The sequence below is a fragment of the Thermobia domestica genome, chromosome 7 (genome assembly GCF_964235325.1).
Source record: "Thermobia domestica chromosome 7, izTheDome1.hap1.1, whole genome shotgun sequence".
Classification (NCBI taxonomy): Eukaryota; Metazoa; Arthropoda; class Insecta; order Zygentoma; family Lepismatidae; genus Thermobia; species Thermobia domestica.
The window spans coordinates 274,317,846-274,338,924 of record NC_137460.1 but is presented as its reverse complement, the minus strand read 5'-3'; the positions used below and the strand labels follow the sequence as shown (position 1 = coordinate 274,338,924).

At 35.2% G+C, this 21,079-nt stretch overlaps 1 protein-coding gene across 1 annotated transcript; it reads right to left on the bottom strand.

Moving 5' to 3' along the window:
• Positions 1 to 1,937: 1,937 nt before the first annotated feature.
• Positions 1,938 to 14,119, bottom strand: LOC145690932 (uncharacterized). Its single transcript, XM_081766377.1, has 2 exons — positions 13,249 to 14,119; positions 1,938 to 6,366 (listed from the first exon to the last, which is right to left on the bottom strand). Exons 1-2 carry the CDS (start codon positions 13,611 to 13,613, stop codon positions 4,695 to 4,697), a joined length of 2,037 nt encoding a protein of 678 aa, XP_081622503.1. The 5' UTR covers positions 13,614 to 14,119; the 3' UTR covers positions 1,938 to 4,694.
• Between the last annotated feature and the right edge of the window lie 6,960 nt (positions 14,120 to 21,079).

Genomic DNA, 21,079 nt, shown 5'->3' with positions numbered 1-21,079 from the left:
ATTGGTTAATCAATGGCTAGATCGATTCAGAAATAAATTCATGTGTACTCAGGCAGTGAGAATTTCTGATTTTGTTACTACTTTAGCTCAGTTTGGAAAACAAGCGCAAATAATAGTAGCTAGTGATAAGTCATTATTAGACTTAGTGGCCTTCACCTCATTATTTAAGCAACGGACACCTTGGTTATCAGGTTAGAGATGACCAAGTAAGCATAAGAGACTTGTATATAGTATTGTTATTATTATTTATAGATATATAGGATATATAGATATATAGGATAAGAATTTTAGTATTTATAAATATTTCAGTTTCATTTATTTCAGTTAAGTAATTAGTCGATTAATAATTTAGTTTTAGGAAGTAAGCATTGTTAGAAATAAGATATACGCGTATATAGAGATATAATTATGGTGTTAAGGATAAGTAAATAGAAATCTGACGTATGTTTTAGCCATTTAACTATGTCTTTATGACATATAGTTAATTTTAGTAATTAGATTTTAGTGACGTAACTAATTTTAAGAAAAGATTAATTTGAGGAAAATGACTATGGAGAAGAATGAACAAAATTTGAATGATTTTTGAAACTAGAATTGAATTAGGGAAACGTAGATTTAAAAAAGGCAAGAATGAAAAAAAACAGAAGACAATGAATGATGCAAATGACATAGAATTAAGCTAGACAAGTAAGTTCAAAATTAGGAAACAGGCAATTAGGCGAACCTTTCATTAGGGGAAACTCTAATCAGGAAGGAAATCCCATTCTCGTCGAGTTGAATTGGGCGTTTACCAAACTTCGATGAGAATAGTTTATTTATTGAATCACATAAGTCTTCCGTGATAGTTGAAAAGAGACACAAGGGTTGACTCGTACATCACGCGTAAAGCAGTGAGATTTTTTTTTTTTGGTGGAGATATCCTTCATTTTTAGATTAGATCTTAGTGATAACTAAATTAAGATAGAATTAGAATAGTAATTAAGTAATCCCGTATCCTAGTAAGTAAGAGTAGGATAGTGAATGTGATTACAGAATTTTAAGAAGAATCTAGTGCAACTAGAAAATAGTAAAGACTAGAATAGGTTATTATTTTAGTGCTATTACTTATCTTGTAAAAAATAGTCTAGTTTAATTTTAAAAACATTTGTATTGGATTGAAGGGTGAGAGAAACAGAGTGTTGGAAGGAATGTGAGTAGTAAGAAGAAGGAAATATTAGTAAAAATAGATTATAGAAGAGATAGTGAATTATTAGATAAATACAGGATGATAGACGTAATGAAAATTAATAAATAAATAGGTATGACACAGATATAAATGTAAGAAAAATGTGAATGTGGAGAAGAATAGAGTTATTTAATAATAAAAGATAAATAAGTAGATAAATAGTTATTAAAGAATACTAATAGAAGAAGAATATTAATAGTTATTAAAGAATTATAGAAAATAACTGCATGCAACGTCGAGAGATATAGATATATATGTATAAGTATTATGAGCGCTAAGATAGTAAGTGATAGTATATGTATATGAAGAAAATAGAATATGTTGATAAATGAGCGCAAAAGAAGAAATAAGATTATAGATTTGGGGACAAGCAGACGAGGATATTCTGCAATTAGTAGCCCTAAACAAGCTAGAACTTTTAAGAGTTGGACAAGTATAACAGAGTCAGACGACTAATTATGAGGTTCCATCTCACTAGCAAAGCCCTGTAGGCATATATTAATAATATTAATAATAATAATAATAGCGAATAATAGTAAATAAATAGTAATAAATAAATAATAATAATAATAATATATAATGAATGCGCATGTTATAAAAGTATAATTAATATAAATATTGTTAACTAATGAATTTGTTTTTGGGAATGGCCAACCAAAACAATGAAATTAGGTAAATAAGCAATACATAGGTTATTATGACACGTCTATGTTCATTGGAGTATACGTCTATGTCCATCGGAATAATAAATTATTCATTACGTTTATAAATTTAGAATAGTTGCGTCACGAGTCATTTATTTTAAAAAAAAGGAGAAAAATATTGAGTATAGAGAAGAATTGAATTTTCGAAATTAATATTAGTTAGTCAGATTTTTATAATTTTGTAGATATTTTGATTCATGGTAAATGTGATAGCTGGAACCAATTTTTGATTAGGATGGACAGCTAGTCGAGCAGCCGTTTAACAACCAAAGCTCTTCCGAATCTTAAGGAAATGTAAGATTCCATCGATTTTCCTTGAATCTTAACCGAGTTTTGTATTTAGTTATCTAGCATTAGATATAATATAGTTCATTGTAGGATAAGTTTGAATAAGTTATGTAGTTATACATATTTTAATACATATATATATATACGTATTTAGAATTTAAGTAACTGTACTCATCATAGTAGATGTTTATTATCCATATTGTTTACGTCCATTAGTTTGTTTATTGTCATTGAAAACATCACAGTTACACTTCACTAAGTAAGTAATAAAAGCCAGATTGAGCAGTACATACTCAGGCAATAGCATTAACAGTGAAATTTGGGTTACACTAGTAAGTAATATATCACTGAAGAAGAAGATGCACACCACAAAACGCAGAAGGGACATGTTAAAACCACGGAATCCAACGCTTTCGTGATAAATTCTGAAAAACACGGGAAAACCGAATGCCCGACAGACATCAACAGGGAATATTTCTACCCCTGTGATGTCGTAATATTGTAAAAACACAGAATTTTAGTGAATTTAGTGAAACTTTTCAGTGCATTTTCGACAACGTGTTAACATTGAACCAAGGTGACGCGAAACAAAACTTCTAGCATACCTCCTTTAAAGTACAATGTTATATCAGGTGCACAAGTTGAGGAAAGAAGAGAAAATTTTGATAAATTCTCAACTGTATAATCCCTGTTCAATCCGTTTACTCGTCCACTTTATCTCATTCATCTATCTCTCCTCCAGAGGATGAGTTACTCTTATTTTCACCCCGGCCTGATAGCCTCTGGCCAGGACAATATAAGCTGGACCTTTCTGTGTTCGAAATCATATATTATTTCTTTTCCACTTTCGCTCATTTTTAATAGATGTTTCAGGGAAACCTGTTTTCCCTGTTCTTGGAAAACAGCCCGTTTCTCTCCCATTTATAAATGTAGATTAGAAAGTAATGAGTCATCCAAAAGCAATATCTCACTACTCTGAAACATGTCAATCCTCCGCGAGAAAATTATCAAATGCATTTCTCCTCGTTCAGTACAATCTCAAAATTGTTAGTGGAGGGTGGACGGCCAATCTGCCGTCAGAGGGAGCAAAAACGTGATTTTTTGTTTCGCATTTATATAAAACTGTAAATAAAAGTTTCATTATTTTTCATCCGCTGTTTCATTTTTAACATCAAAAATAATACAAACCCATATCTATACGTGTTAGCACTAGTATGATTAAACGAAAACCTGAAAGCTCAAATATCAACTTTTCAAAAAAATTGCTAGTGTGCTTGTCACAATACAGAAAACAAACTACCAATGATGAAACAGTGTAGCCAATCCGATGACATATTTGCTACATCTGCTGGTCAACATAACTCGCCTTGAATGTAATGATTGTGGAAAAAAATATGTTTAGAATGCAGTCAACAATTATCACTACAATGCAGTCAAGAATTATATGCGGTGAAAATGGAACTGGGCTACCATTAATCGGCCAGCAAGATGCAGCTAAAATGCAGATGGTCCACAAAGTCGTAGTGTCGGAATGGCATGGTCTTCCGCTGGATTCACAATTGTAGCTGATGAGGAAGGTGCACCGCCATTATGGATGTCTCTTAAACTTGTTGTCCTTAACTCCCTTTCATATAAGACCTCTCATGAACTAAATTTGGAATTTGTATCTTTAGATAAATGTTCCTTTGTGAAATCGTGACTCGAATCTTCGTCGGCGTCAGCCACCTTTACAATATGCAGCATTCGCTGTGGCGGCAAAGCAGAAGAGCTATTCGTGCAGTAGATGCGGAACCAATTTCCTGTAACATCTGCCCCCAAAACACGGACTTAACAATTTGTCCTTCACAACTTACATTCCATTCCAAAGGGCAGGTACATTTGAATGGCCCGACTCCTTTAATATTTAATTCTGTTTTAGTCCTCTTTAGCACGGTATTTATCGTGCACATAATATTTCTGCCAAAACTTAACTTGTAAGAGAGGCAAATTCTTTTCTATATGCCATGTCTAGTTACGTGTCTTGCCAAAGCTAATTCCAAACTAAATCCTATTGAACACGCTTCGCGTATGTTTGGTTATTGAACTCTCTTTTACCATGAGATTTGCCAAATGGGAACTCCAGTAAATATCTTTCTACAGTCTCCGCGCGTGTGAGACTCATTGTCCTGTGTGGATTAAAATTTAACATGCTATATGTGAAGCTTGAGTATATGCCAAGCTACGTTCTATGCATCTCTTTGGTTTGTCACTTGCGTATTGAAATGCCTTAGCAAGGTTTGGGCGTAGACTAAATCGTTTTCGGCATCTATTCATGTGTGAGATTTTCGTCCTGTGTGGCTTATCACGTACGAAAGTTGAATAAATTCCATTCTGGGCTCTTGGCATGTGTGAGGTTTTGCTCCTGTGTGGATTACCATGTGTGTAGCCAACTTTGAATGTCATTTAAATGCTTTGTCACAATTTGGCAAGTGTGACCTTTATAACTTGTGTGAATTTACGTGTGTAACTAAAGTTAAACGATCTTTAAAACCCCTACCACACTCTTGGCACGTGTGTCGCTTTACTACTTTATGGATTAACATGTGTGAAGATAAATTTGAACGTCGATTAAATGACTTACCACACTCGTGGCATGTGTCGCATTTTTGTCGTGTGTGGATTAACATGTGTGAAGATAAATTTGAACGTCGAGTAAAGGACTTACCACACTCTTGGCAGGTGTGACGTTTTTCTCCTGTGTGGATTAACATGTGTCTTGCCAAACTTGAACGTAAAGCAAATGACCGACCACATTGTTGGCATGCGAAAGGTTTTTCTCCTTTGTGAATTAAAAAGTGTGTAGCCAAATGTTCACGTCGTTTAAATGCTCTACCACAGTCTTGGCAAGTGTAAGGTTTTTCTCCTGTGTGGATTAACGTGTGTAAAACCAAATTTGAACGTAGGGTAAATGACTTACCACACTCGTCGCATGTGTGACATTTTTCCCCTGTGTGGACTAACACGTGGGAAGATAAGCTTGAACGTTGAGTGAAAGACTTACCACACTCTTGGCAGGTGTGACGTTTTTCTCCTGTGTGGATTAACACGTGTCTTGCCAAACTTGAACGTAGACTAAACTTCCCACCACACTCTTCGCATGTGTGATGTTTTTTACCTGTGTGGATTAACATGTGTGTAGCTAAATTTGACCGTAGAGTAAATCCCTTACCACACTCTTGGCACGTGTGAGGTTTTTTTCCTGTGTGGATTAGCAGGTGTTTAGACAAATTTGAACGTTCAGTAAAAGCCTTACCACACTCTTGGCATGTGTGACGTTTTTCTCCTGTGTGGATTAACATGTGTCTAGCCAAATTTGAACGTAGACTAAATTCCCGACCACACTCTTGGCATGTGTGACGTCTTTCTCCTGTGTGGATTAACATGTGTCTAGCCAAATTTGAACGTCGAGTAAATGACTTCCTACACTCTTGGCACGTGTGAGCTTTTTCTCCTGTGTGGATGAACATGTGTTTACCCAAATTTGAACGTTCAGTAAATGCCTTACCACACTCTTGGCATGTATGAAATTTTTCTCCTGTGTGGATTAACATGTGGGAAGCCAAATGTGAACGTCGATTAAATGACTTACCACATTCTTGGCATGTGTGACGTTTTTGTCCTGTGTGGATTAGCATGTGTCTAGCCAAACTTGAACGTAGACTAAATTCCCCGCCACATTCTTGGCATGTGTGACGTTTTTCACCTGTGTGGATTACCATGTGTCTAGCCAAACTTGAACGTCGAGTAAATGACTTATTACACTCTTGGCATATGTGATCTTTTTTTCCTGTGTGGATTAACATGTGTGTAGCCAAACTTGAACTTACACTAAATTCCATTCCACATACTCCGCAGATGTAGGATTTTTCACCTGTATGAACTAATTTACTGCTTGACAAAGTCGAACTATGACTAAAGTGTTTATCACTCTTTCGGTACGTATGACGCTTTTCACTCTTCTGAGCTAGAATATGCCTTGACAAAAGTGATGGATGAAATCCTTTGCCAAACTGCATCGAAGTATGAGATTTCTCATCTGAATGGGAAATAGCTTCCTTCAATGTAATACACGTATCGTCTTCTCCGTGGAAAGGTAATACGTTATCGTGCCTGTAACAAATCCAACAAACAAGGAAATGTGAATGTGGATAATGATAAAATAGTAACAAAAAAAGTAATCATTATCTATATTTCATGATAAAATTACATTTAATTTGTATTACTACATGAAATATTGTACAAATATGAAATGGAGTACAACTGAGTAGTTACCGTACCTTTCTATTGACAAAATAAGAGGATGTAGTTTGTTTCAATATATCAAATTGAGCCATAATTTATACCGTGGCTGTCATAAGTCTTTGACCGTAGCTGCTTTGAAACAAATGTACAGTACGAGAATTAAATATGCCTTATCTGTAGTTTCATGTGGAGAAAACACAAACTTGCGTACAAAAGCTTTAAGAACAACTGAACTTATTAATATAAACTCTACTGAAGATCATTCACTTATATCATCATAAGAGGAATACGAAAGGCATTTTGAAACGAAGAAAAAAAAATAATATAAAACTTTCCAAGGTGAGGCAGAGAAACTTGACGTAACCAGACTAAAGACGAATCATTTACAGCGTAGTGATCGTGCTTCAGTTATCTAGGCACTTGGCCAATAATCTGGAGGATCTTCGATCGAAGACACGTCGATCATTTTTTTTTTTTTTTTTACTTTAGGAATATTGATGGCGATTGATCAGCGATAACACACGCTTTATTACATTTAAATATTTGAATGCTTCTTTAATAATTCTTTAATAATAAATTTGTATGATAGACACACCCCTGTAGTTAAGAAACGTGTTTCGCGACCCCCATCACTATGCTAAACGGATGAATTAAAATCGTTAATGGCGCGGAGAGATAAATCTTATAGAGCATACAGGAGACATGTTAAAAATAGTGATCCTTCCAGTGATAGCACAATAAATCCTAATACAAAATTCGAAAGCTATAGGATATTAAGAAACCGTTGCACTCAAATAGTAAGGAAGGCAAAACGGCGCTTTCCCTATGAAATACTTGAATTCCAAAATAATGGAGCAGTTCTTTCGAAACGGCTAAAGTATTAGGTGTTGGGAGAAACATATCCAAGAAAGCAGTTAACTATTCGCCAGATTATTTGAACACCTTTTTGTCAAAGCCGTATGATACCAGCTTCCATGAAACTGCAAACAATGAATAATATTGTAGCTTCGGAAATTAACTCTCTGTTCTCGTTTTCTCACGTACAGCCTGCACATGTATTAAAAGCGATCCAAAGAATTAAAACTAAAGCCACTGGTACAGATGACATTTCAATAACCATGACCAGGAAAATCCTACCGCATGTTCTTAATCCTATCACTGACATTTTTAATTACTCTCTTGCTAGAGGTACTTTTCCGACAGTATGGAAACTCGCTAAGGTCCCCCCACTTCAAAAAAAAAATGAAATCTTTGAGTTTTACGTCCCACGGTTATGCCGGTTAGAAAGGAGAGGATGATGATGAGAGATGAGTGAAATGGTGGAATGAAGAAAGTGGGAGGAAACGGGAAAACCCCGAGAAAACCCACGAGGACGTTGTTTGTCCACCACAAAGTTCACTTGGCGGGGGCTGGGATCGAACCCAAGACCCCAAGCACCAGAGGTGAACGTTCTACTACTGAGCCACCGCGCCCCCCACCACTTCCAAAAAAGAACAACGTTGATAATATTGCAGACTATCGTCCTATCAGTGTCCTTCCCGAGCTTTCAAAAGTTTTTGAATATATTGTAAATTATCAAATTGGGGAATACTTAACAACAAATAATTTATTGGATACATTTCAATCTGGTTTTCGAAGTAATCATAGCACATGCACTGCACTACTAAACGTAACGGAGGATATAAGATGGGCTTTTGATAACAGAAAACTGACGCTCATTACTCTACTTGACTATAGTAAGGCATTTCAAACTATTGATTTTGACATATTACTTCAGAAATTATCATTACTGTTTAATTTTTATGAATCAGTGGTTAAATGGTGTCATTCTTACCTTCACGAACGTAAACAAAGAGTAGTGATCAACCAGGATCACATATCGACATGGCATTCTATCAACAGTGGAGTGCCCCAGGGTAACGTACTAGGTCCCCTTCTCTTTGCCCTTTACATTAATGAACTCCCTAAAATTCTCACCTATTGTAAATACCATATTTACGCTGATGGTTTTCAGTTATATGCTTCTTTTCCCCAACATGATATTGATGATGCGATTGAGAAAATAAATACTGAGTTAAACAAAATCAGCGACTGGTCTACGGCTCAAGGCTTAAAATTGAATGCAACAAAATCGCAGTGCATCTTATTTGGCTCCCCAAGAATTCCTTCTTCTATTAATATCTATCAGCTCCCAAATATAAAATTGTCCAATACTGTTGTTCAATTATAACAACTGTCAAAAATTTGGGAGTCACAAAAAATTAAAATTTCTCCTGGTCAGATCAAATAAATGGAGTTTGTAAAAGAGCATTTGGTGCCCGACATACGTTAATTCGACTAAGAAATTTCTTACCAATATCTTTCAAGATCACACTTGTCAAGTTACTGGTGTTCCCACATCTTGACTATTGCGACTCAGTCTATTCTGATGTAACAGAAAATCAATCAAAGCGCTTGCAAAGAGTGCAAAATGCTTGCATTAGATTTATTTTCAATATAACTTACAGGGAACATCTCACATCTTTTTATAAAAACTGTCATGGCTGACGTTTGTCGGAAGAAGAAATTTACATAATCTTACCCTATTGTACAAAATACTTACTACGTCAGAACCTTCCTATCTAGCCCGTAGACTTTAATATTTATCAGACTTTCATACTAGAAGCACAAGATCCCAAGATAATTTCTTGCTCTCCATAGCAAGTCAAAATTCTAATTCATACTCAAAATCCTTCACAATAAGTACTACACGCCTCCGGAACAGTTTCCTCAATTAATACACAACGTTTCCTCAGTTGCCAAATTTAAAAAAATCGATATATTCCCTTGTCTTTACTAAAGATAAGGATACTGGTAGCACAGAAGGCATCTTCGTTTTACTAGATTGTTAATAACCCACATATGAATACACAACCAATAGGTAAACTATGTTAATTTGTACAGCTTATATATTCATACTTCTAGTACCCCTATATACAATATGCAATTTTTGGTTTCTCCATGTTATTTTTGTTTCCTCTATTGTATATTGTTTTTCAATATTTATTTTTGAAGTGCTTAACTATTTTTCACTTTAGTATATTGTTTTTTATGTGGTTCAATACTAGTGATACTAAATATTATCTGGAAAAATATTTAAAAATTAAAAATTTATTATCGCTCAGGTCATACCATTACAAGCAGAAACCTGATATTAGCCAAAGAATTGGTTTTGTGTAACGTTGCCCATGAAAAGACGAATTTCTCATCTCAATTCTAAAAACAAACCAAACAAAATCGGGATGAGACTTAACATTTTAATTCCAGACGGGACAAGGTTAACTCAGTCTATCGTCATGGTTTGGAGATGAGAAACGAGACGAGACGAAAAGTATCGTAAATATGTCTCGCCTTATCTCGATTTTAGAAATAGTGTATGGTTCTCTTTAAGCAACAATTGCTATGTAGACTGAATCTAACATATTATTTTATTACCTTATACTTCAGAGTTCACTGAATTATGGTCTGTGTATATATTTTTATAGCAAAGCTTTTATAGTTATATCTGCAAACTCCACACGTTAATTTATTACAAAATTTAGTGCTCAATTATATTCAGGTCTTTCTATTACAGTTATTTTCCTGGAAACGTAAAGTAGAATATTTTCTACACGAAATATTAGCAGAAAGCTTTCGTTTAAATTTGACTAGCTGTAGAGGTGTCTCATGAAGGTACGGAACCCCTTTCTCGAAACCTCTACGTTTAAGTAAGTTTTGCCAAATTTTAATACAACTATAAAACTTTTAATAGCATTATTATTATTATTATTATTATTATTGAAGTGTTGTAAATTTAATGGTACAACCTGTTCCACCCAGCTCCCGCCTAGTAGGCATTGTGCTGAACAAACAACGCGTGTATAGGTATTCTCCGTTTTCTGCTTCCTCCTACTTTCTTTATTTCAATATTTCTTTCATTCTCAACATTGACGTGTTCTGTAGCTTAGCCGGCATAACCATTACTTAAAACAAATTTTCCTAAGGCTCTTGTGAGTTCAGAATCCATACTTCCTACACGAAATTTGCCTCGAAACTTTTCGTTATAACATTTAACTAGCTCTAGGGAAACTTTCCGTTATAAAATTTAGCTGCTTGTAAGGAAAGTTTCTGATATAACATTTAGCTAGTTGTAGGGACATATGGAGAGGGTATGTCTTTTGGTCCTGACACTTTTCTCCAATCCCGACTATTTTGTAACTTCTGGCTAACGCTACGGGCGATTTTACAGGTTTTAATACAATGTGTCCTCATACGGAAATTGTTATCTATATTATTATTTTTATTATTACTGAATATTTGAGACCTCAATATTACGTCCTACAGCAATGTAAATAAACATACTGAAGTTACGGAAATGAAAATAAATTCTTATAACCCTATATAAGGATGAATTGAGTTATGAGATACTACGGAAAGAAAAGATAGGAAAAAGGTGTCAGCTACTGGATAATGTGAAAATCGAACAGAACCTAAGTAGGATTTGTCTTCATCACAACACCTATTAATGACCACCCCCTATTAAAGGGAACCCAGCAACAAGAAACCGACGTCGGGCACATTTTTCAAATATATTAAGATTCTATTTTGTCAAAAAAGATACTTTGCATAGTTATTTTGTATTGATAAATCTATTCTTAATCTTCTATTCCAAAACTGTTCTTAAATAAAAAACACAAGATTCTGCAGGACTTGTATCTATGGCAATTCTCATTTCCAACTAAAATCTAAAAGCAGACTAACAAAATAAATTTAACTCACGTAATAAGAAAGACGTGATCTCAAATTACATTCACTGCAGTTAAAAGCGAAATAACTGGCAATAGCTGTTAAAGTTTGAAAAATGTTAAAAATAGAATGGTTGGGAAATTTTTCATGCTTTGTACCTGAGATATTCTTACGTTCCTTTATATTCTCAAATAAGATCTCAATTCATTTCACTCGCCTAAAAGAAATGAAACGATCTCAAATTATACCATCCGCAGATTAGGAGCCGTTCTGATCACGAAGTTTGAAACAAGTTCAATGCTAGGATCAAAATTTCTTTCATTGTTTGTCAGTACGGACATTAATACTTCCTTCTTCATCTAAAAAGAAAAAACATACTCGCGACCTATTTGCCTCTTCTACTAGGAACAGCTGGATGTTAAATACATACTTCTACGATAGGCTCAGAGCAGCGCCAAAAAAAAAAAAAAAAAAAAAAAAAAAAATCGAATTGGAAAGCGCTTGAAATAGAAAGAATTGAAACTTTCTTTGTAGTCTCCACCTAGGGATGTTCTTATAAATTTCTAAATTGTAAATAGCACAAATATAAATTTGTTAAACTTAACTACTAAAAATGAAAAGAAGTAAGTTATTCATTGAGTAAAGTTGGTTGTAGAATAGTTGCCACGATCGTCGTCATGAAACAAAAATTCATTTTTCCGCTCACCGCAATCTACACATACAAGCAGACGGAATATGTGACGCCACAGTAACAAAGTACCATATGACTGTACAGAGACACCCAGTGAGAAAAATATGAACTACCACCAATCTGTTTACAGTTCATGGTTTTTCTAACAGAGGACTGAATCTCTTTTCATATTTTTTTGAAAAGTAATGCCCGATGTGCAAAGTAACCCCGTGTAACCGTAGCTAGTTACCACTGTAAGCGAAATGACATATCAAAATTCAATGTGGCAAATCATGACACAAATCTAGAAAAAATTTTGGAAAGGAAGGAATCTATATAATTAAGAAATTACGTCCCTATTATATTGTGTTAATTTGGAACACAAATATACAAGCGAAGAAAGCATTTCAGGATGTTACCTGTAAAATACTAGGAACGTACAAGAACACAATCAACACGTAAGACATGTAAGTTTATCCTAAGTACACAGTTTTGCATTATCCCCGTTCACCAACATTCTGCGTAATGCCCTAATCTGTATAGCAATCTTATTTTTACCGGCCATCTAGCACATGCTGGTTAGCGTTGTTTGTACAATAATTCACATATCATGTACATTCACTAAGCCCCTAAAGTGATTACATATTGAGAAATTTAGGTCCATACTCTAGAAATAATTCCTCGGAATGTAAAAAGTCGACTTCCTTGAAAGAAATGAGTGCAGCTATGTACTATTGGTTTGATGTATGGACCTCTACAATTAATGAACATCCATTGATGGTTAAAATATTTTTTATCTTGTAATTTGCTAATGTCTTTGGAAGCCCTCCGGGAAAATGGGGCTAGACCCCTTTGAGCTAAGTTCTAACTAAAAACACAAACGTCCATAGTTTTTGTTCCAATATAATACATTCCACGATTAAATTTTCAAAATATTAGGATAAATAACATTCTCACGATTTCTTATTTTACATAAGTCTTTATATAAATAAAACAATATTGTCGAGCACACATATTTTAAATATGTGCAACAATTAGTGAGAAATGTGTAATCAATAATAAAGAAATAATTAGCTTATCAAGATATGAACTACATAAGATTTGCATGAGTCGTATCGATCTTATTTTTATTTGGTATACAGCTTGTTTATCTGTGCCATGCAATTTTCAAATTGTAGGTTACTAACTTACGTTCGAGATATCTCCCATACCTAAATATTTCTCGTGAAGTATTGCTTTTAACAAACAAACTTTCCGAACGCATGTAACCGTATTATCAGTCTGAGCCAATTAGTATATGAAAAATTGAACATTACCTTTCTGGGCGAAATGAATTTAAACTTTTTGTTGTTAATTGTTGTGAGTCATTAGAGTACGATGCGCAAGTCTCCTGAATCACTATTTTTCTAGGCGTTTCTATATTCCTTTCAAATTCAGGATCTACTTCTACTGCTAATTCGGATTTCACCCTATCAACGTTTGGTTTCACATCCAAAGAACACATAGCTGTATCCTTGTCCATTGTTTCCTCTCCTTCCGTTGTGGATAATATTAACTTTTTGTTGTCAGTCATCAGTTCCAATATCCACCGTTTCCCTTCGAGTGGATCTTCCTGAGGTAAGTCAAAAGCAATTTCTTCTTTGCACATCAATTCCAACTTAACAGACGCCTCACCAGCCATTGTGAATTGAAATATAATAAGAATTTAACACTGTTCTTATACTTCCCGCATATTTTATGTTGCCAGTGTTAATGAAATGATTTACAAGAACGTTCACAAAAGCAACTTTATATTTAAAATCATCTTCTTCTGCATTTTCTTATTTCCTTAGCCACAATCGATCTCTCGGCAATTGTTTATTTGTTTGTAGCAGCCGGAGGAAGGTGAAATGGAACCCGGATGTATTATGTTTTAGTTCAGATTTCGTTCAAGTGACATCTTTTGTCGCTAGTGTAGCTCACTCTCACATACCACTATTCTCGTGTTTCAGAAGGTATCCATCCATCTTTATCGTTTTAGCGGGAATAGGAAATCCTGTATTTCTGTATGCCATTGCGGTTTGGTTGACGGTCGAACTCCCGTTGCGTATACTAATTTTATTTAATATACGTGCTATTATTGCTTCAAGTGCTACTTTTGATTGTGACTTCTTCCGCGACTTAAGATAGTTAGTGCGAACAATTTATTATTTTAACAAAATTTTTTCACTTGAGAACAATAACTGGTTGTGGCTTTTGTGTGTATGTTTAAGCGTCTTGTGGAATAAGACGTTGATTTTCGGTGCCATTTGATAACAGTCACTACCATCAATAGTCACTACCTGTAACTATTGGAGACAAACTTAGAGATCTCTTGCCACAAACACTACACATTTCCCCCCCCCCACACAACCCAGGGCTGATCTTAAGCAGCACGTACGCTGTCATTATCTTCAATGTTGCCGTACTTCCGTAACCTTTCATAAACAACAAAATTCAGCATTAAAAAAAAAAACAATGAATGGGAGATAAAATAAAGGGACAATAGAGGGAAGTAGCAACGTTGATTTTCTGGTAACGGGGTCATAAATCTCTAACAAATATCTTAAAGAACAGAAGGGAAAATTTTGAGGACTTTCCAGATTCCATGATAAAAGCATCTTTAACTGTGTCTGCTAGTATACCAGGTCAGACAAACACTGCCCTTGTAAGGAGATCATAATTCCAGTATGATACGCCAGGTGGCAGCACCGAATCGAAAATGGGTGGGTATAAAGCGAATAACCTTCTGTAATTTCTAGCAAGTACCTAGGTATATAGTACTACGCAAGGGTGCCCATTTCTCTGTATATTTGGAGGGGCGGCATTCACACGCAGGAGATATATATATATATATATGAGGATGTTAAGACAAATTTCATTCAAATTATGCCAAATATTACATATTCATAAATACACTAGGGGGCCGTCGGATTCGAATCCTTCACTTTGATAATCTGAGCCGTGGTACTCATGATCGAACTGATTCTCTTTACGTGGTGACGTACGTGTATCAATATGCAATTGTCGCAATTTATCATCAATATCTTCCTGTCGTACTAATAATTCACGATTTACTCTCTCTAATCTGTGCATTTTCTGAGTAATATCTTGATCATGTTCGGATTTTACGATAACAGCGGGCAATTTCTCAAAATGCTTCATTATCATTTCAACAGTAGCTTTATGGTGTTCCCTGAAACTTTCTAAGGTTTGTTCTGTTCCATCTGACCGTTCACTATTCAGTTTTAGAATTTGCCGTTGCGATTGTACTTCACCTATCTCACTTGTCTTTTCCGCGAGTTACTTTACATATCCGTTTAATTCGCGTACGGCACTTTCCTGTCTATTCATACAAAAACTAACAATCTCGCATTTTCTGTCTGTGAGCAACTGGTGTTCTTCTATTTTCTCTACTTGGCCTTTTACCCTTTGCACTTCCTCTTTCAAAGTATCAATATCACGCTGTTTGACCTCGGTGGTCTGCCTACACTCAATCTCTACCGCTTGTATGGATGCCTGTAATTGCCCAACACTTTTCCTATATTCTTCGCTAAGTGATTCAACGCGTTTGGTTAGGCTAGCTAATTCCAAACGTATTTCAGTAATCGTATTATTGAATTCAGTAATCAGTAATCGTACTACTCAAACCATCAAGTCTACTTTCTAATTCAACCCAATTCTACGTCCATTCTTTCGCTAATTCGGTTTACATTCTGTTTACATTCATTTGCTGATTCTGTTATTAACTGTTTGCATTCGCCTATTAATTTATCTACTCGTTCGCTATTGCTTTCAATTTTATGTTCTAAACGTTCACTGTTATTTTCTTGTTTCTGCTGTAATTTAGCAGACTGTTTCTCTAACAATGCTTGAATTTGTTCTAATGTAATTCTACTCTCTATATTTATTTAAGTTACAAACAACTAATTCACAATATAAAAGTGTAAAATACGAACGTCTAAATTCAACAACAAAGTGTAAACAAACAACTTTCTGAAACTAATGTGTCATTATTTCAATTGCACAAGACCTTCTTTTTTTTGACACTTCTCAAAACTTATTAATTTATTTTAACATATCTTAATACATATTCTATAATTATTTTTTCACAATATTCTTAGCATAAATATAAATAAAGGAGCAAAGAGAAGGTTATGTCTATATTGGTGTGTGTTCGGCTGTGATCAGCTGATTGGTGTTTATTCATCTGTGCGTAATATTGGAAGTTGACGGGAGAAAAATTTTGCGAACAAAGATAAAAATGTTATATTTTAATGTCTTAAGAAAAACTTTTACTAGTAATATTTCTATAGTAATTAAATTTACTTTATGTTATTTAAAGCCTGCTTAATATTTTCTCTCTCTATCCTTTTTCACAAGTTTGACCAATTTCCAAGGAAATTAAATTTAACTAGTCTGCTACATATACTACGTGACTCAAACTCTGGATTCTATACGCAAACACTACAATACCTGTTCTAAATACTGTCGTGTTTACCAAGTAAATCAGTAGTATCTTCGGGCACAATTACATCCGAAGATTGATGATTTTGTCCTTTCATGGTCGCCATGTGTTTGTAATCGTGTATTTTTGCCGTTGTTAAAATTCTATAAACCTAAGCATTCACCCCAGCTTTACTACGGCAAATCACAATTACATCCGAACTTATATCTTATCGAAAACCCGAAGTTGGGCACATACGGTTGGCCGTAAAATAGAAATATGTGAAAATGATTGATTTCAACACAAATATTAACGAATAAGAAAGAAACCACTTTACGATACAAAAAAAAAAAACTAATTAAACTGTGCAGAGAATATGTTGCTGAATATGAATTACACAAATTAATAAAACATTAAGATATTACAAGCGGTCAAGTAGCTTTTGTTCAATTTTATTTGAGTGTTTCAACCTTTCATTTCGTTTCTATTTGCTTTCCTTCAATAAAATGTGGCTAGGTGGCTCGAGTAATTAATATTTCACTTACTCACGATAAATCTTCGACCGGTCACTTTTTTTACTGCTGATACCAGTCGGGTCCTGGCGTAGAATCCGCTGGATGTAAACAAGATCCACAAAAGTTCCTGTACTAGAGGCGGAATCAGCTCGGATCTGCGTCAACTAGTCTTGAAGGTTCAATGTAATTCCCTACTGGCAGGAATAAAACGACCATCCGAGCTGAGGCCACAAACGAATGTTAGTGTTAACACGTATTACGAGTCACTTTATATGAGACTTCTACACACTCTTAGAATGACCTTTTTGCACAGATGTGTAACATATCACTGTTGATAAACTCTGAAAATCAACTCTCACATATGCCAACGGCGATTCAACGTGCGAAGCTCAACCCATACAAGGGGGAGCGTGTTATCTTTAGAAGACGGCACCATACTCGCTATGGTGGGTGGTCTTCGAAATAACAAACAGGCACGCGTACTAAACACACAGTGAGAGTTCTATTTAGCAAACCAAAGCTTGTATATGGTCAACTGGGAAACCCGATTTTCGCTCCTAGCGTCGGGATCAGAATTATTGTCCAATGAGCTTTTGGTATTAAAAGTGCGTAGGTGGAAGGGATTGTCCCAAAATCAGACCCAAAAGGACATTTGCCAAGCATGTAATTATCACGTGAACACTCCCTGTTCCTCGACCATATATGGCCGTAAGAATCAAAATGAGACCTACCAACAATGATGCACGAAATACAAAACTGATGAAGAAAGCTTCGAGATTGTTCCTTTTACATACGAGGGTTGGTTAATAAAGTTTGAAATTATGTCTGTCTTTTCCAAATGTCTTTTTTAAATTTTCAAAATGAGCTTCGGGTCGGTGATAGTAGAAATGCATGATGTACAAAGTATAAATGTCTCGAACACAGAAAAGAACAGCTATTGGAACTATCTTGGAAATTCATGGAGAAACGTTTGAAAAATGAACTTGGTAACTCGCTTTCCTCTTCGGAGAAATTGACAGAAGAATAACGCAAGAATATACTGCATATTATGAGGGGATTCCAAATAGTAAATAGCTTTCCAAAGTGAATAGCTTTTATGTAGAATACGGTTCACTAGATGCTCTGCTTCTCTGATGTGTACATTCGATGTTCTTTGGAAAAGAAAGGAAAAAATAGAAAACATAGAAAGATCAATTTAAACACAGAAGCATTATTTACTTGTTAGAAAACTATTCATACTGTACGAATAAATTTCACATTGAATTGAAGTATTGATAGCAACGAGAGGTGATTAAATGATTTCTCATGACAAGGTAAAAGGACAGTCTAATATTTCACGGCTTTTGTGGACCATTACTAGGTTAACAGAGTAGCGAAGGGGTTTAAGGCATAATGCTTGCAATTTTACGGACGTAGATTCGAGTCCCTATTATGGTAGAAACTCTCGTTTTCTTTATGGAGCAATTTTCTACAACTTACGAATTATTCATTGATAAAACGCAAAATCAGCAAAAGTATCGGAAGTGATAGAATACGAAGGTAAAACGAAACACATAGTTATTTCATGACGGCAGTCCTGCACCAAACCAGCTTCGAAAACAACACTTTCCATTGCTTGATGTGAAGTTCAGTAATACATTCGACTCAAGCAGAGTGTGGGCAATTACCGTACTGTAATTGTTTAAAAAATAATTTCTTTTCTTTGCGTTCTTAGGAACATCGTTTTGTAGATTATAAACACTTTTTTTATTTCTTCATATAAACTATATAATAAATGTCATATTTTTCGCTACAGGCGCTCATGGAATTAAAAGAAGAAAAAAATACTCCCGTTTCCATCTTAATGGCAACATTTATGTAATTGTTGGTGATGAATAAATTCGAAATGCGATAGGTGTCAGGAATTCACTACTTGTTCATTTATTTAAACGTTTTCGACTGTTACTGGCATTTAAAGTCTTCCTAGGATGCAGTTACTTAATTTAATAATGTTGCCACGAAATGAGGCGAGAGGAGATTGTAGGCTGTCTCCTGTGGTATGATGCAAATGCCATCTCGTCTCGAAACATATCTTTGTCTCATATGAAAGTCTCCACTCTTACACTGAGAAAAATCCGTTCTCCGGACAGCGGTACATTGTACAAATATACGGTATCCTTTTGCTTACTATAGAAATCAGTACGGAGCATACGTTATCCGTATGCTATATAGGCACTGTTCTTAGATGTTACATCATGCTATTGCAGGATGTCTGATATCTAACAATTTTCCGTATATGACATACATATACTTATGTTAGATTCCTCAGCTGTATGTTATAAACGTCCATATTTATGTGAGATCCTGGCCACCTATATTGTTTCCTACGGAAAGTACGTATAGAGGGAACGCTTATACGGAAAGTATTATAAAACATGCGTTTTCAGTTATACGTCTGTTGTACGTTAAGTCCAAAAACTACAGGAATTACGCATGTAACCTACCTTTTTAAGTACGCCAGATACATTTTTTCTCAGTGTAAGACTCTTGATGATAAGCTTTGATAGGCGGCCAGCAAGATGGAGAAAATTGCACTTTAATGGTCACCTGGCAATACATTCGGTCGCAGACAAAACCCACCCAAAAGCTCTCATGTCTAGAACAAAAGTCAACTAGATACATATTTTATGATTAAACATTAAATACACACTTTATGTACGAAAACGATGTATACATTAAAAGCTCAATAAATTTAAAATTGAAAGGACAATTAAGTCATTCAGTATAATTACTAGATGATATGTAAAAGCGTAAAAATGAAATGAAATCTTTGAGTTTGACGTCCCAAGGTTATGCCGGATAGGCTAAAGGAGACGGTGATGATGAGAAATGAAGTAAGTGGGGGGAAACAGAAGAACCCCGAGAAAATCCACGCACACGGTGTTTGTCCACCACAAAGTTCACATGGCAGGAGTCGAGATCGAATCCGGGCCCAATGCACCAGAGGTGAACTCTCTATCACTGAACCGCCGAAGCCCGATGTATAAGTGGAAAAAATAAACACATGTAACGATCGCCTACGATCAGGACAGTATACAATGTGAGAATGAAAAAAAATCCAATATTAAACAAAATAAAGCTGTGTTTTCCTACAAGTTAACAAGAAACCGTTGGAAAAGTTTCCGTGGCTGCATTAAGACACGGAACAGAAGCTAAAAATAAACTTCCCAAGTAAAATTTAGTTACAGAAATTAGTTCGTGACCTGAAAAACCAAGAACAGTAAGGAGTATTTAAACTTCGGGTTTTGAGGTCACGGAGATCCTTCTCGGAGGGTCCTACTGCACGTTTACCGAGGAGTTCTTGATTAACAGGCTGCCTCGATTTCGGAAGAGAGAAGCCCAGAGTTCAATTCAGTTTTATTCAGCTCCATAAGCCACGCAAAGAGTTTGCTGTGGGCTGTGACTGTTGCCTACCTCAGAGGTCCTGAGATCCATACCGTTCTATGTAGCCACGCAAAGAGGTTTGCTGTGGACTACCACTGATGCTCTCTTTAGAGGTCAAAAGTTCGATCCCGACTACGTAGCCACACAAAGAGGTTTGTAGTGGGCTCAAACCTGATCGCTACTCTAGGCTTGGAAGAGAAAGACGTGATGCATCTAGTGAATTGTAGTGCCTATAATTAGTGTGCAATTAAAACGGTTATCGTGGGATACGAAAACAACACGAGAAGCTGACTTCCAATACGAGGCCGAAACGTATAAGTAGCCAGTGATGAAATTTAATATATAAATGATAGATTCACTCTTAAAACAGTGTTCTTAGCGATATAGCCCAAGGCTTATCTTATGCCTGGCGTGTTATTTAAAATAATTTTGCTAATATGATAATCTTTGTAAGTCAAACAAAATGTATATTATTTTAAACTCTGTTAAACTAACTTTTGTGACACACAGAGTTTGACCCTGGTTTAGCAGATACGCAGTGGTGACCAACAGATTCCCTTTTGTTGTATGTATATTTTATATAAATAAACAATCATCATCATTATATATTTTCTCTCTTATTCCATTTTGCAATTGTTAAATAAGATTAACAAAAGTTTGTAAGAACTAATAGCGTTATATTAACAAAGGTTCACCAAGTAGTTTATAAAATAATTTCGTCCTTATTTGTAATGGAATTGCAGG

Coding starts and splice junctions, on each gene's coding strand:
- LOC145690932 (XM_081766377.1), bottom strand. CDS start 13,613: ATGGCTGGTGAGGCGTCTGTTAAGTTGGAATTGATGTGCAAAGAAGAA. Junction 6,367..13,248: donor AATTCATTTCGCCCAGAAAG/GTAATGTTCAAT, acceptor GATTTGTTACAG/GCACGATAACGTATTACCTT.